Below are 18,313 nucleotides of genomic sequence, written 5' to 3'. Positions count from 1 at the left end.
GTTTGTGTACAACAGTTTTCAGTTACACAGAATTACACTCTAAAAAAGGCTGGGTTATTTTTGACACATAATATTGGACAGATCACATGCTGGGTTAAAAATTATCCAATGTTGAGTTGATGTTATGCAACCATGGGGTAAAATAGCCCAGCAGTTGGGTTAAAACAACCCAGCACTGGGTCAATTTTATTTTTTTAAAATAAAAAATAAAATAAAAAAGTTTAAGTATTATGGTACAAACAACAAAAATGTTATCTCCACGTTATGTGGACACTCCTTTTAAACTTAAGCTACTATTATATGTTTTCAGCAGGACTTCCTGATCATAGATGCCTGTAGAATAGATATTTACATTTTAAAATCTAAAATTATACATTTACATTCTATGATATAAAAATGAAACCGTCTGCTAAATTAATAAATGTAAATGTTGCATACTACAAAGACAGCCTGCATTATTTTGTTTTATTGTTAATTAATATAGGAGTGACTGGTATGTCACAAACTGTTTTTTTTCTCAGGAGTTTTACTGTAATAAAACCCATGGTAGGATCATGTCGATTAACATGGTAGATTTTGTCTTGATTGCATGTTTATTTCTTAAATGATCATATTCAGGGGGGCTGGATATGGTAGAAAATTCCCTGGGGAAACTGGGGTAATTTTAAATTAGCTACTTCTTGGTTGGTTTAAAATAACTAGCATTACAATTGTTTATGTTTCCTCCTAAGTATTTACTTGAGTAGTGTCACACATAACAATTTAACAATGAATTTGTCCTCAGGTTAAAGAAAAAATTTGTAGAGTGTAAAAAATTGGACATGTAGTTTATGGATATTTTAAATAAGATAAACATCTGAAATAGACCCGATACACAAGTCATACACTGACTGTGAAGTGTAATGTGGCAGGCGTGAATGACACATTTTAAAATAACTGTTGCAATACAAAGCTCATTATGGAGTCATTTTTAATGCTATTAAGATGTTTAAACATAATTCTTTTTCAATTCCACCAACTCCGTTCCCCCTCTAAAATTCACTCCCCTTCATTTCCAGCCTTGGGAATTACCCGGCAGACCCCATTAAAGACCACTGAAATGACGTGTAATGCACAGCCTTGCCTTGACGTAATATCCACTGAAACTGAAAGTTGGGGCTTTCCCTTTTAAGATGAAAATATAAAGTGTTTCTTTTTGGCTTACAATAGAGTCCGATGTGAAGCTGAAGTGCAGAAGTGTCATAATAAAAGTAGAAAAAAACTTTATCCTGCCAATGAAAGCGGCAACAACTCCTTAATTCCATTTCAAACGCAGTAATAACAAAGGTGTTGACTATGACTCTGGTGACCTCTGCTGACCATTAGGATCATGATCAGAGTCAGTGTGCCGTGCATCGCAATTACGCGGACTAAGAAGACAGCAGCCTCTGAAGACTGAAATGAGAAGGTCTATCTTACGGAGAGAGTTGGGTGCCTGCTGTTCCCGCTCCCGCGCCTGTCAGCGGGACCCACCTACTTCTATACTTTATAGTAGGCGAGAAGCCCTACTTCGCCTACTATAGTATGCGGTTTCGGACTCAGCGGTGACACCAGAGACGTTTCAGACTTTTAAAAATAATGTGTTTCTTTTATTGGAGAGAATATGATGCGTTGATGCAGATTAAACTACCCAACAGTATATCAAATTTAACAACCAAATATACAAAAGTAAAACGCACACTATTGCAGCAATAATATTAATTCACATCATTAAAACATTATAATACTAAAACAGTGACAATAAATTTGCTAAATATACACTTTTATTTAACTACAGTTATGAATGTTTATTTTAAAATACCCAGACGTCACAGGCGCGCGTTGAATCTTGAATCATTTTGAGGCTGCGCCGTTTCTCAATCAGAAGGCTACAGCCTCCGGAGGTCGCATTTGTAGGCTGCATAGGTTCATTTCAGAATAATAACAATTTTAAAAGTTGACTATTATTCTTAGTTAATCTTAAAGTGGTGTAATATGCTTATGACTTGTGAATGTACTGCTTAGTTAACTGAATTAAACAAGGCTTGATGACGTATGCAGCCTGCATATGCGACCTCCGGAGGTTGCAGTCTTCCGATTAAGAAACGGCTTGCATGTCAATGAGCTTTTGATTTGGGATATCGGCCTTCGTCATTGGCCTTCAAATACGGCCTTTGAAAGACGCAGCCCCTAAAGAAGATGAAGGTCGCAGCCCCTGAATTGGGATGCACCACTTTTACCCACTTGGTGGCACCATTATCACAGATTTATTACCTAACTGTTGACATTAACCTTAAAACATCTGTCAATTTAAAAATGAAACACAGAAGACTTACATAACATGGCATTTCAAAATGGTTAAGTTCGGATAAACGTTTATCATGTCTAAATTGAAACATATGTCACAAATGTATCTACACTAGTCAACATTTGAAGTGGATCAAAACCTTTCCTAAAAGTTGCCTTAAAACCAATACCCAATATCCGTTCTTGTCTTAGGACAACTTGGATGAAAGTTTTTGGTCCACCTCAAATGTTGACTAGTATATTAGCCATTAGGAACGTGTTTGTACTTTGTAGGTGTAGGGCATCACCCCACAAAGAAAAATTACCTACTTTATTTTATACTTCTTTTTAAATAATTATTCTTGAATACACCCTCGCATAAGTGTCCGTTTCAATCGTGTTTTACAATGATTATGATTATAATTATGTGGTACAATAAAGTTTCCAAAGTTCAGGTAACTCAAAAAGTTGAATATATGTGTTAAGTATAGTGCTGAAAATAATAAAAGAAATGAACAGGTGCGGGAAACATGACATTTTGTAAAAACAGAGGCTTTCTCTGAAATATTAATTATGACTGCTGAAACTAAAAAGTTAAATTAATGCCTGGGCAACCGTATAACCTCAAATATTTTAGACTTATAGTGAAATGTGAAAGCAAAAACTCTTTTAATGCTCTTTAAAAAAGATCAAGGTCAAGCAACCAACCAACCATTTCTCCCTTCATTTGTTGAGAGCAGGCCAGCTTCACATAAACACAACCAGTGTAACAAGGTTTGATAAATAGAGAGTGTTATGAAGTAAAGTTAGATTGGCCTTGTGTTGTGCTTTGTTTGTTGTCAAAAGGAAAGTGGGCACAAATGGTTCACACAGCCTTGGGCACTCAAGGATACACAAATAGACAAGCATGTCCACATGCTATCAAGCCCCTAAGCCAATAATTGCCATAACAGCGAGGGGCCACTAGTCTGATGTCTTGCGCCATTCCAGCTGAAACAGATGAACATTTCTATTGTGAATAGTTAGAGTTTGCAACACTCCGTGGATGTGTTTAAAAAGAGAGACGGTAAGTGAGTTTGAAGAATACTGAGAAAACTGAATTCTGAATAGTGTATGCTGTTTCTTTAAATCTGTCTGGATTCAGGGGGTCTTAAACTGTCCAAAATTGGACATGGGTATTAGTCTTGGTACGGATCAATAGACTTTTAATTGGCAGGAGCGTTGGAGTCGTTGTCAACATTGGAGCTTTTAATCTCTGGCTCTGTTCTGGCCTTTTCAAGTTTTAATTATGGTTGCCTTTGTACTTGCAACACTAAAACTGTAGAGCAGATTAATGAGGAAAGAAATAAAACGACAAATAATGGATTACACAAAATGAATGAACCTTTGTGTTTGATGTCACTTAATTGATCCTCAGTATGAAATGTTGTACTCTGTCATGTTCTGACAGGTGTAAAGGCTTAGATAACAGGGCATTTTTTCATATTTTTACTTAGTATATAAAAATATATGCAATAATGTACATACACAAGAAATACAGAAACTGAATGTGAAAAAATATTAATGTTATTAACAGACGTATATAACACACAAAAAAAATCACATTTAAATGCTCTTATCGATGATGTTTCTAATAGCATACCAGCAGCATCATGTAGACACGCTAGTGCATGTATAAAGCACATTATTATGACTCAGGGCACATTGTTACATTGGGAGGTATTGTTGCTAACAGACTGACAGCATTCTTTCATCTCTCTTATCAATTATTTTTTCTCTCGTTCTCATGATTCAATGGCTTTAACATTGAGATGGCTTTAGATGTTCTGTATGCATTAAACACATAAAAGAAACTTCACCAGATTATATCACAACTAGCTGCTTTAATACCATAACAGATTTTGTTCCCTGATAAAGGTCTTAAATGGTAATGAAGTTAAATGTTTCTCTATTTACAATTAAGAGACACATTTAAAATAGTTTTAAAAAATCAAAGACTATAATGAGCAGATGGAGTTCTTTAAAAAAAAATGTTATTATTAATTCTATTTAAGTTTTCTTTAAAAAAATTCATGTTCTTCCTGTTAAAGGTCATATATATTTATATTGAGAATGTAGGCAATCATATAGAGCTTTTTAATTTGCATTAGATATGTTGCAGGGTGAGCGGAGACAGGCACAGTGGGTGTTAAAAATCAATAAATGTTTAAAAATAGGAATTAAGTGTCCATTGCTATAGATGCAGTGTCAAGAAGCTCCAGTCAGAAGCCTGACTGAAGGGTGGCGATAGATAGGACTGCGTCCCGTTGACATCAGGGGTGGTGTTCTTTCCATAAAAAACAAAAACAAAACCACATGACATCTACAAACACATAATGCTAGCTTTTTCTCAGCCTTGATTCTTATTGACTAATGCCACTTAGTTTGACATTTCGATATCTAAAGCATTGCCCTTCATATATTTTTAAGTGCCCTTGTGCTCTGATGAAGGCCTAGATGTAGGCCGAAACATGTTGGTGGTATTTTTAAGTTCCATTATGAACTAGCATCTTTATTAAAGCGGTTTTATAATTTAGAAGAGTGCCTTGGTTTCCTTTTGTTGTTTTTGAAATTTAGCTTATTTCCCAAAGAGCACCTTCGATTTACATATATTTTTGACATTTTGTACACTGTTTTGAACACCGTAGCCCTCCAGCCCCTGCTTTGTGGGTGATTGTTTTTGTGATATATTTTTAAGTGTTGGGATACTTGGGTGTCCAAATATTTTTGTCATACTACAATAGCTACATAAGATTTTATTTGACTGTTTAATCTATTTTGTACCTGACATTAAATGTATCAATGTAATGAATGAAACTAAGAATATTCACTTTCTAAATGAAGATGACATCATCTCTATTATCTTCATAAAAGCAAAATCTTTGTGTCTTACAGGTCAGTTCTTATCAAATCTTTAGCTGATGAACCACCATCCATCTAAGTAAAAGTTTAATCTGCATGTATTTGGTTTCTTGACACTCATCGATCTATCATGAACTTTAACACAGAAGCTCCGTCTACGAAGCATACAGACTGTGCTGAGGTTCAAGTGCCCATGGAGGTTTTTATGGCCATCACCATGGCCAGTCTCAGTGAAAACATCTTGGTGGTTTTGGCAGTGATCAAAAACAAAAACCTTCACTCTCCCATGTACTGCTTCATCTGCAGCCTGGCTGCGTTCAACACCATCTCTGGACTCTTCAAGACGCTGGAGAACATCATGCTGTTGTTTATCGATGCTGGACAGCTGAACTCCACTGGCAATTTTGAGCTGAAGATAGATGACATCATGGACTCGCTACTCTGCATGTGCTTCCTGGGTTCATTTTTCAGTATCCTTGCCATAGCTGTGGATCGATACATCACCATATTCCACGCGCTACGGTATCACACGCTCATGACCATGCGTCGAGTGGTGGTTATTTTGTCAACCATCTGGGTGATGTGTGGTATCTGCGGGGTGCTCATGATTGGGTTTTTCCAAAAAGCCATGGTGATGATCTTCTTTGTTGTGCTCTTCTTCATCGCTCTGCTCTTCATCCTTCTGCTCTATGTGCACATGTTCCTGCTAGCACGCCACCATGCCAACAGGATCGCATCTATGCCAGGTGCCAGATCCCGCCACAGTAGAAGCGGTATGAGGGGGGCGCTGACGCTCACCATTTTGATTGGGGTGTTTCTGGTCTGCTGGGCTCCATTTAACCTTCATTTGCTGATAATTATGATCTGCCCAGAGAACCCGTACTGTGAATGTTACCGCTCTCTCTTCCAGCTACATGTTGTGTTACTGGCGAGTCACGCAGTTATTGATCCAGCCATCTATGCCTTCCGGAGCGCAGAGCTGAGGAACACCTTCAAGAAAATGTTCTTGTGCTTGGGTTCAGGGATCTGTAAAGAGTGTATCTGAGAGGGAGAAACATGTCTGACCGGTAAGGGCCAGATACATTTTCGCATGTGGAATAAAGTAGGTGGTACATGCAGAAGAAAAGAATCAACTCACATGTGTTAAAAAATCGAAATGACATTTATTAAATACAGAAATATCCATGCATTCATTTACTGTAGCAGCTTATTAACATAACCAAGGTAAGGTAGGGTAGGACAATGCCCTTTACATTGCTCTTCACAAAAACTTTTCTGCAGTACAGTCTTTCACAGATATCATTATAAATATTTGTAAACGACACAAAGTTTGTAAAAAATCACCAGCAGTTTGTACTTTTGCAATGAAAAGAAAAATACATCAGGCATCTACATGCATACTTTTATACACTTGACATTTAAATAACACACAATTTTACACAAATATTTAGAATTTTGGAAATGTACTTAATTTTTTTTCTTGTATTTTTTGCATGATTTTTTAACTTGCACTGTAAAACTTACAATCTTTAAAAATGACTGTTGGTCTTACCTGATTATGTCAGGTTGATTCAGTCATATTAAATAATACTTTGATGTGAATAAAACCATTTAATATTTTTCTACCTGACTAGATGTTTTATTTAAGATGTATTGTGACACCATAAGTTAGTTTTCTATATAATTATAAAACAACTAATTTACACTTAAATCACTCAATATACAAGAAATTACTTTCTAATTCTTCTATACATTTTTAGCATATGTAGAGGTTTCAAACATTTCAAACCTGTTATGGTATGGTATGTATCTAAATAACCTATAGATCTCACAAATTATATTTTATGGTTATTTTTATGGTTTATGGTCTGCTAGTAAAACCAACTTGTATTTATTATGTTTAGATTGTCTACACATGATAACAGTATGCCTTACTGACCTTTGTGTCCAAAGATTTTATGTTAATAAAAGAAAAAAAAATCTAACAGATTTCCACTTTACATATGAATATTTATTTTCAGTTTACCTATGATTATTTTTATTTTCAATAACATGTACATGTGTTCACCTTACATATGAATATTTAATATTGCTATTGGAAAATGTCTTAACATTAAAAGATGAATATGAGACAAAAGTACAGAATATTTATTACCTGTTATAACATATACAATTTATCAACTCAACAGAAGAAATTTTTTTATATCAGATTTATATAGGATTTTAATATGTCTATCTATGTGAGCATATTGAGAAAATGGCTCACAAGTGTTAAAGGGATAGTTTACCCAAAAATGAAAATTCTTATGTTGTTACAAACTTGTATAAATGTTCTGATAAACATGAGGGAAGATATTTTGAGTAATGTTTGCAACTAAACCGTATTCTTTCTTCCTACAATGGAAGTGAATGGGGTCTTACAAACATTTGGTTTGGTTACAAACATTCCTGAAATATCTTAACTCGTGTTCATCAGAACAAAGAAATTTATACGGGTTTTGTAACAACATGAAAGGGAGAAAATGATGACAGAATGTTTCTTTTGGGGTGAACTATCCCTTTAAGTGATAAACTGTGTCCTGATGCATTAAAGACCACCTATTTCATTGCTAAAAACAACATTATTTTGTGTGTTTGGTATAATACAATTGAAACAAACAAATGTTAATAAAATGTAACATTTTGTTTTTTTGCCTTATATTCATCTTACAATTTTTTTCCCAACAGCAATTTTGTCCTTACTGTTCCAATAAATATGAAGGGCACTATATATTTAATTTCTAGTATAAATACACAAAATTACACAATTCTGAACCATTTCAATTTCCTATTTAACAACACAAAACTTAACACAAAAAGTAAAACAAAAATGGCTCATGCATGTGCTTAACCATCCACCCTACCTCATCTGCAACCGCATATATGCACAGATCAATCCATCTAAACACACATTCATCCATCAGTCCATACCGTCCGGTTCCTTCAAGAAACTTGATTCAATATTTGCTGAACAGGCGACAGAAACTACGCAGTCCGTCACACAAAATGATCTCTTTAAAGGTCTTTCTCATCTCCTGGCTCCTAAACGCATAGATCAGCGGGTCGATCACTGAGTTGCACATGATGAGTATCAGATACATGTTAAAGTGAGACATAAAGCAGACACAGTAAACGTTCTGTGGGCAGGAGATCATAAGGATGAGGTGAAGAAAAAACGGCGCCCAGCACACAATGAAGATGCCCAGCAGTATGGTAAGGGTAACAGCACCCTTCATGCTAGCTCTCTGCCTGATGTTGGCATTGTAACCTGGCAGTGCCGCCATGCGTTTGACGTGCGAGCGCGCCAGTAGGAACATGTGACTGTAGAGAGAAGCCATCAGGAGAAGCATGGCAAAAAACATAGCTACCAGGCACACCACCACAGGCTTTGTGTCGGAGTAGATGATGAAGATGATTCCACAACCCGTGGAAAAAGTCCAGATGGAGCTGATGATAATTCCCGCTCGACGTACTGTCATTATGTTATGGTAGCGTAGGGCGTAGAAGATGGTCACATAACGATCCACGGCGATCGCTAACAGGCCCCACATGGATGCCACCACAGAGATGCAGATAAGCGAGTCGAACACATTATCCATCTGACGGATAAAGTGATCTTCAATGACCAAACTCCTGTTAGCCAACAGGTGGATCACTATAGTCTCCCATGCATTTGACACGCTTACCAACATGTCAGCTACAGCCAGGCTGCAGACGAAGAAGTACATGGGTGAGTGGAGGTTCTTGTTCTTCACAATGGCGAGAATGACCAGGATGTTCTCAAGCAGGCTGATGAGACCCAGTGTGAGGAAGACCTCAGGCGCAATGTGCATCTGATCACATGCAGCCAATGCACTCGATCTGTGCTTGCTGGACTCTTCGCTGTTGTTCGTATATCTCAATGAAGAATTTGGGGAAAGCGTGGGAAACTCGGAGATGTTCATGTCCTGATGTGGTGTGGGCTGGAAGGTGTAGCTCAGGGTCTGGTAAAGGGCACCGCTTGACACATGATGATGTACCTGTGCACGTCCGCTGTAAAACAAAATTAAGTTGTTGAAAGAAATAGCAAAATGCATTGCAAGAGAAAACATTCTTTAAACTTTTTTAATTGAAAAAAATTGGTGACTGATGTCATATGGGTTACAGAAGGATAATAATGCTAATGATAATAATAGGGGTGAGCAGGGCACAGCCAAACGTGCTGTTGAACAGCAATTGATAATAATACTGAGTTAACAAGCCATAATTTACTTACATTACAGCTTACTTGATAAGCTGGAAAGAGGCCAATCACTGCCGCTTACTTCTCTCTACTTACATTACTAAAGAAAGCCCAGCCTTAACAACTGAGGTCAGCAGGAGTCAAGAACACAAAGACTTCAAGACTGTGTCTTCACTTGAAATCTTGCTGCGCTGAGATGGTCAGACCACATGTTAACGTCCTTCTGACCTTTAACCATTATGGGTTATGGCAAGCTGGTAATCACAGCTCAGGGCTTCACAACCAAATTTTGCACATTTTATCCTGGTAAAAGCGCATTACAACTGAATAAAGTACTCAGTTGGCCTGGAATTACCGTACTGGAAATCAAACAACCTGGCAACCTGTAACTACAATACAATTTTGCCTAAAATAACAGCAAGTGCACAATTCCACATGTCACCACTTCTACTGAGTTAGAAAAAGTACTATTATATACAGACACAATCCCTGCTGAAAAAACAGCATACCAGCAAGACCAGCATATGTTGTGTTTTGTTGCTGATTCCCATGCTGGTCCATGCTGGTTTGGTGCTGGTATAGCTGGTGGTCATCAGCATACCAGGATCAGCACCAGCATCCCATGCTGGTCATACCAGCAAGACCAGCACCAAACCAGCATGGGAATTATGCTGGTCTATGCTGTTTTTTTTTCAGCAGGGATATTTTGCATCTGGGACTCTTTCTGTGTCTTAGAAACAAGTGCAGTGTATAGAAGACTAAGCAGAACTGAAATGTTTCCTTTCTTAATTGTTGAAATGTTAAATGTGTTTGCAAGATTATGTTTTTTGCATTTTTAATGCATTTTCTTTTGGAAAGTAAATGTTTGATCAAACATCAAATCTGATATTATAAATGTTTAATCGCCAGTCATATTTTGTCCTATAGTTTTGGACTATACTGACTATGAAACTCTCCAGGAAAATATTCAGTATATTGCACAAATTTTCTAAGCAGAACTATGAAACAAGAGAAAATTAATTCAGTAAAACCACATAATGTAAACAGAAATATGCTCTAGTTAAAATTTGCTATGCTATTCCACAGCGGTTCACTCCACTTCCTTAGTTAAGATAGTTAAGCATGTTTGTTGACAGGGAACTGGACAGAAAAATATCATATTTAAAATTTTGTTTTCCTCATAAGCTCCTTAACTGTGTTTGTGTTTCCTTAATTGTCTGTTTGTGTTTATCTTATCTTGTCTTGAATTGCTGTTTTTTAACTTAAGCCCCTTGTTTAAATCCCCTCCTGATGCTTGTAAGATGTTTTTCCTCAATTAAATCAATGAAATTACAACTGGACTCAGACAGGTGGATCATCAAAGATGATCTTTAATGGTTAATATAGACTTGCAGTCTTCTTACAAGTGACACACTAATCTTAAAGTGCTTTGATGGTATTGCAGACACTTGTCATTTTTTTCCCTGATAAGGAATAAATAATTGAAATTATTGGAATATTGATTATTGTAATGCCTTTTGTCAATACACCTGAGTAATAAGTCTAAAATACAAACAGGCATGCACATGCATATGTATGCAAACACACACACACGCACGCACGCACGCACGCACGCACGCACGCACGCACGCACGCACACACACACACACACACACACACACAGGTTTCCATTTTTATACTTTCCATAAACACAATGACTTTTATACCATACAAATTCTATATTAACCCTTTCCCTAACCTAACCCCTTAACGTAACCTTACAGGTATTATCGTTGTGGGGACATTTGGGCACACCATAAGGATTACCAGGTACGCACAAAGGAATGGACACTAAAAGAGGATATCATCTGACCATATATTTCTATTTGTGTGTGACCCATATGTCTATTTCTATGGATACAATACATGAACAGAAAACTGTCACTCAACCCAAAGACATTACTCAGAAGAAGAAGAAGAAGAAGAAAAAGAACAAATGTGGTATTTAACACAGATAACAAGTATAAAGTACATTTAAATGTACAATAATCACACACAAAAATAATAATAGTGAAATAAATAAATGACTCACGGTTGTATGGCCGCTCCAAATATTGTAATTGTACCATATGTTGTATTCAGTGTAGTGAAGTTGATGGTAGAGCTCTCTAAAGACGGCTGCAGTGTGTCAGCGCGCGCACTCATATAGCACAGTGCGCGCTCCACCCCCGCGGTAGCGCATTGATGCCAAGCCACCACAGCAATAACTTTAAATCCAGACCTGGGGTATCATTTATGTCGTTTTCATGTAAATTCTCGACAAATACGCAATTAAACAGTTTGCTGAGCCTGACACATAGAAGAAACATCGCAGCGTATCACTATTGTAAACATGCACAATCACTTTCTTCTTTATCATATCGCAAAGTTTATTTGCTTAGTGCAGTTTTTAATATCAGGGTGCCATGTCCAGGGTTACAGCGAAATGGACATCACAATGATAAGATTAAACCAAGTTTAATATTAAAACTCTAACGATTTTAAAACCCTTTGTATGCAGATTTGTATGAAGTATGCATTCTGCGATGTTCAACTATCATATTTCAGCTTAATCACTGTGTCCTAACAAAGTTTACAAAATGGAAATACAATTTCAGCTGATGCTTTGGGGGTATGGAAGGCATAGACCAGCATAAATGAAATATTTTTTTAACTGTATATGTACAGTTTACCTGTTGATCATGTTTAGCACACAGACAGTGTATCCCAGGGGTGGGGAACCCTGGGTCATGAAGGGCCACTGGAGGGTTAGTTCCCACCTTAATCAAACACACCTGCATTTCATTTCTAAGTAATCTTGAAGACTTTTATTTTAATTTTTCAGGTGTGCTTAATTATGGTTGGAACTAAACTCTGCAGGACAGTGGCCCTCCAGGACCAGGATTCTCCAAATAGGGTATAGAAATTAATTGATTGATTAAATAGAACAGAAGGAAACGTAACGCTCTTTATCCACTAGCAGTTTTTCAATATTTTATGTTCTTACCTCAACTTAGACAAATTAATACATATCTTTTTTCAATGCGTGCATTTAATCTTTGTACAGATCTTTTATCTGCTTAAAAAAATCACGATGTTTTATTTTGTGCCACCATACTCAATCATGTAACTCATGTAACAGTCTTTAAATAGGGAAAACATGGAAGTGTTTGGTGGCTTCTAAATTCATCCCTGTTTGGGTCCCAAGGAATGAATGGGGCTAGGCTAAATGCTAACACATTCAAGACGCGCTGTACAAAGATTAAGTGTACGCATTAAAAAAAGTATGTATTAATTCGTCTAAGCTGAGGTAAGAACATAGTAATATTGAAAAACTGTGGTGTTTTCCTTTAGGAAACACAAGGCAACCTGTTTAAATTGTAGCTCAATTTGGTAGAGCATTGCAGCATTAGTCATGGGTTCGAATCCCAGTAACACACATACTGATAAAATCTATAAGTTGAATGCACTGAGAGTTACTTTGGATAAAAGCGTCTGCCAAATGCTTACAGGCATCAGAACCATTCAACACTTACAGGGGACATAACCTTACACAGTTATAAAACTAAAAGCATCTGTTAGATATGACTTAGCAGTGAGAGAGAGAAAGAGACAAAGAGCATAAACATTTAAAGAAGAAAAGACAGACACACCAATAATGTGTTTTATGGTCAGATGTGTGACAGTTGGATTCCTAATCAAACTTATTACAATACAGTTTAGTTAAAGTTATTAACCTCCACTGTCACAGATGCCAACATCTACAAACGCATCACTTTGCCACCCACATCAGCAGTCTGGAGTGCAAATAAAATATTTTGAACTTGTCTGTCATGTGCATTAAAGGCTTTGTGTACCATACAGCTGAGACTAGCGTTTGTCAATTCTAACAAGCAGAAGACTGAACGTCACCAAAATCTAATTAAAAGTTGGAAATAAAATGAAATTTTTCATTTTTAAATAAATTTTTAAATAACATGTTACAACATGTTATTAAATTATGTGACAAAAAAACATGGAAAGAATCTGACAGATTTTTGATATGACCACTGATCACTTTGATGTGCTTATTCAGGCTCATGACAGATAAAGCCAGATTACTCAGCTCGTCAGCTTTGAAAACTCTTTATCCTCATAAGAATGTTTTAATCTTCTTATAACATTAACATTCACAGTGTTCCTCCTTATGTTAGATTTGTCTCATTATAACCATTGGTCAAATTGGTCATGAGATATTGGTCATAAGACATTGGTAATAAGATATTATTTCCTAGTACGCATTGGCCTCAGGGCTGTGGACCAGTGCCACCCTGACCCTTAACGTTTCCCTGCTCCTCAGCATTCGCTACATTCGGAAAATAAGCATTTGCATGTGGAATATATCTATGAATTACATCTTGTAAAAAGATTAATAGTTTCCTGCTCCTCTAATCCTCTAAATTTTGTTTTCTGAGTTGACTCAGGGGGCAACCCTTACGAAAAAGAAGTTTATTCAAGTGTGCTATAAGTATACTTCTTTTAAACTTAAAATAAAAAAGTATACTTTCAGTTTACTTTTTATGTACCTCTCTAAAATGTACTTTAGGTACTTCTCAGAAATATACTTAAATTGTACTAAAGTATACTTGACCTATACTGACCGAAATGTCTAAGTATATTTGGCCTATACTTGTTTACTGACATATACTTAAAAGTATTAAGTAAAAATGCAACAACGAAAGCTACATCAAGAAAGCTGCAAAAAGCCATATGAATAGCCCTGGTAAAAAATAAATATACTTTATTGTATTTCAAGTATATTTAACTTAGCATGTACCAACTTTTAATATATTGAAAGTATGCTTACAACATATTTGCTTACAATTAAACTTTTAATATATTTCAAAATAATTATAATTTAATATATTTTCTAAAAGTATACTTTAAAAAAATATACTTGGAGTTAAAGTTCTGTGCAATTTTTAAAGTATACTAATTTGAACTTATTTTAAAGTTTATTTTAGGTATACTTTATCTGTTAAAGTTATCATTATAATAATGCACTGACAGCATATTTATAAAATACATTATTTAGCATCCTTTAGAAACAGTATATTTTAAGTAAATTTTGAAAGTATATGTAGTGTACAGTACAAATGTGTATTATCTTCATGGAGAATCTTTAGTGTTAGTAAACTAGTAGGTTATTAATTGTGTGCTGCAGGTATACTTGCAAGTATTCTTTTACTATACTTTTAGTTAACTAGTAGTTTACTACTCAACTTTACTTTAAGTGAACTTAACATCATACTATATATATATATTAAATATAATTTATATTATAATATATATATATATTTATATTATATATAAAGTACAATAAATTGTTCCTGTGTATTAATTTTTATACCTGACATATACCTTAATTGTACTTTCAATTTGAAGCTAAATCTTTCGTATGCTATCAGTGAGATAATCAAACAATAAAAAAAGAAAAAAATATATATATAATGGGACACTACAGTGGACACTGTAGAAATTGTGAGTAAAAAAGGAATGGAATAATTTGCAAATCTCATAAATTTATATTTTATTCACAATAGAATATAGACTATCTCTGCCCATCTTGACTTCTGAGAGACACTGCCACACTTTTTATACCCAATCATGTTGCCAATTAAGTTGCAAATTGGTCCTTTAGTTGTTCCTTATGTACATTTAACTTTTATACTCTTATTGCTACCTGTCCCAACTTTTTTTGGAATGTGTAGCTCTCATAAAATCCAAATTGAGCCAATATTTGGAATGACATTTCAAAATGTCTCACTTCAACATTTGATATGTTATCTATATTCTATTGTGAATAAAATATACGTTTATGAGATTTGTAAATTATTCCATTCCTTTTTTACTCACAATTTCTACAGTGTCCCAACTTTTTCTGATTTGAGGTTGTATATATATCTATATATATGGCTGAACCCCCTGAATATTAACTTTCGTTCTGGACTCCATTTCCCATAATCCCGCATGCCTGGACTGATTAATCTGCACCTGAAACTCATTGGACAGCCTATATAAACTCTCTGGAAACATTCAGTCAGTGCAAAGTCTTGATTTGTACCAGCTGTCATTGCTGAGTGGTTTGCCTGCCTGCTTATCTATCTGTATTTATTGATCTTTATTTGTTTTACCCGGTTTATGAGTATGTTGCCTGTTTCATGACTACGAGATTTGCCTGCCTTACATTGCTGTGTTTGCTGTTGTTTGACCTTGCCTGTTGGAATATGAGTGTGTTTAATAAAAACCTGCAGATGGATCCTCAGTGTCAAAGTGCTTTGTTACACAAGCAGTATACAATAAGTTACATACTAGTTTACTAAGAGTACACTAACAGAACACTTCTGCATGTACACTTGAAGTATATGACTAATAAACTACTAGTTAACTAAAAGTATATTAAAAGAACACTTGGAAGTATACCTGCAGCACATAATAAGTAACCTACTAGTTAACTAAGAGTACACTAACAGAACACTTGCATGTACACTTGAAGTATATGACTATTAAACTCTTAGTTAACTAAAAGTATATTAAAAGAACACTTGGAAGTATACCTGCAGCACATAATAAGTAACCTACTAGTTAACTAAGAGTACACTAACAGAACACTTGCATGTACACTTGAAGTATATGACTAGTAAACTACTAGTTAACTAAAAGTATATTAAAAGAACACTTGGAAGTATACCTGCAGCACACAATAAGTAACTTCGAGTTTACTAAGAGTACACTAACAGAATATTTGCATGCACACTTGAAGTATAAGTCTAGAAAACTACTAGTATACTCATGAGTTCACTTGCATTACAAATGAAGAACTAATTGTGCACTAGTTGTACACTTAAAGTTGACTACTCTTACACTTATAGTACACTTAGAAGTATACTTTTATATACTAAAAGTGGGCCAATTTAGTCCCAAGCGGTATTCAAGCAGTACACTTACAAGTATACTACTAGAACATAAATGTTAGTACACTTACTACATAAAGTATACTTAAAACTATACTCCAACATTACTTAAGTATACTTAATAAAATTAACTTGAAGTGTACTTCTTTTTCGTAAGGGAATGTCTGACATATTAACTGACAAACTGACAAGGTTTTTTTCAAATGAATTTTTCATCATCTTGGTTACATAACAATGTGAAATATCAAATGGAGATGGTGACCATAAAAGCTAATGGGATGCATGTTGTTTAGTTGCCTCCTATTAGGCTTTACCAGTGTCTAGCAAAGATTGCTGTTTTGTGCCCCTGGGTAATCAAACACAAAATAGTAAAATTAAGTAACCTGACCTGGCCAGTCATTATTTTATTGTACTTTATATTTTATGACCAGATAGTTACTTTATTGTGCATTTGCTCAGATGAGAGAGAGAGAGAGAGAGAGAGAGAGAGAGAGAGAGAGAGAGAGAGAGAGAGAGAGAGAGAGAGAGAGAGAGAGAGAGAGAGAGAGAGAGAGAGAGAGAGAGAGAGAGAGAGAGAGAGAGAGAGAGAGAGAGAGAAACGGTCTTCTTTATTTATTCTTTAGTTACACCATTCCAGCATCTATGACCATTCATGGTGAGAACCAGTTAATCCATAGGGTTAGGGTCCAAGTTGATACCCAAGTTGATACAAGATTTGCAAGAGGTCCAATCACCTAACTTGCATGTTTTTGGCCTGTCGGACGAATCCGGAGTACCTGGAGTAAACTCACGCTGACACAGGGAGAACATGCAAACTCACACAGAAAAGTCACCTGACCTAGCCAGGGCTCAACCCAGCGACCTTCTTGTTGTGAGGCAACACCTGAGAAAGGGAATTTAAAAAACAAACACAAAGTTTTTGCCACTGGACACAAACTCAGGAACCTTAAATTAATGAAATTTTAACTAAACTGCTTTATTACATAACATAACATAACATAACATAACATAACATAACATAACATAACATAACATAACATAACATAACATAACATATTATAATATAGAATATATTTTTTAATTCCTCTCTGTGTTTTATAATTGTTTTATACTGTACAGCACTTTGGTCAGTCTTGGGACGGTTTTAAATGTGCTTTGTAAATTAAAAGAACTAGAACTAGAACTAGAATAGAATAGAATAGAATAGAATAGAATAGAATAGAATAGAATAGAATAGACCAGACCTGAAGAATGACAATAAAGTTTTATTCTATTCTATTCTATTCTATTCTATTCTATTCTATTCTATTCTATTCTATTCTATTCTATTCTATTCTATTCTATTCTATTCCATTTTATTCAAAAGAGCAATAATGATTGACAGAAAAATATTTGATGTTAATTTTAAATTAACCTTTATTATTTTAAATCAAGATATGTTATTTAAAATGTTAGTAAAAACCTACACAAACATACACATTCTCCATTTAACCTCCATCTATTGCAGAAAAAATGTAACTACAGTTTATGTGGCTACAGTACATTGTAACGTCTTGTGAAAATTCTAAATAAGAAATAATTTAGTTGTTATTACTTAATCATGATAATAAACAATGGAAAAATGCCTTATAATAAATAAATAAAATATTTCCATAATATAAAACTGTTACAGTTAGTATAGACGCAGCAACGTACATATCATTCAATCTGTATACATTTTTCATCTGTGTTTCCTGGAATCGAACATGACTAGACGTTCATAACGCAATGCTCTACCAGTCAAGCTATATCGTATCTTATATTATATAGTATAAAATAATAATATATATTAGGGATGAAAGAAAGATGTATAGTTTACAGTACCAGCAGCAGCAAT

At 35.1% G+C, this 18,313-nt stretch overlaps 2 protein-coding genes across 2 annotated transcripts; one reads left to right on the top strand and one right to left on the bottom strand.

Annotated features, from left to right (window-relative positions):
* The first annotated feature begins 3,265 nt into the window (after positions 1 to 3,265).
* mc2r (melanocortin 2 receptor) lies at positions 3,266 to 6,260 on the top strand. The gene is made up of 2 exons (XM_065298219.2): positions 3,266 to 3,370; positions 5,239 to 6,260. Exon 2 carries the CDS (start codon positions 5,336 to 5,338, stop codon positions 6,248 to 6,250), a length of 915 nt encoding a protein of 304 aa, XP_065154291.1. The 5' UTR covers positions 3,266 to 3,370; positions 5,239 to 5,335; the 3' UTR covers positions 6,251 to 6,260.
* Positions 6,261 to 8,201: 1,941 nt separating this feature from the next.
* Positions 8,202 to 11,743, bottom strand: mc5rb (melanocortin 5b receptor). Its single transcript, XM_065298218.2, has 2 exons — positions 11,538 to 11,743; positions 8,202 to 9,276 (listed from the first exon to the last, which is right to left on the bottom strand). Exons 1-2 carry the CDS (start codon positions 11,648 to 11,650, stop codon positions 8,202 to 8,204), a joined length of 1,188 nt encoding a protein of 395 aa, XP_065154290.1. The 5' UTR covers positions 11,651 to 11,743.
* Between the last annotated feature and the right edge of the window lie 6,570 nt (positions 11,744 to 18,313).

The sequence above is a fragment of the Paramisgurnus dabryanus genome, chromosome 13 (assembly GCF_030506205.2).
Source record: "Paramisgurnus dabryanus chromosome 13, PD_genome_1.1, whole genome shotgun sequence".
NCBI lineage: Eukaryota > Metazoa > Chordata > Actinopteri > Cypriniformes > Cobitidae > Paramisgurnus > Paramisgurnus dabryanus.
Note: the sequence above shows the minus strand (reverse complement) of the source record. Positions and strands in the feature narration are given on the sequence as shown.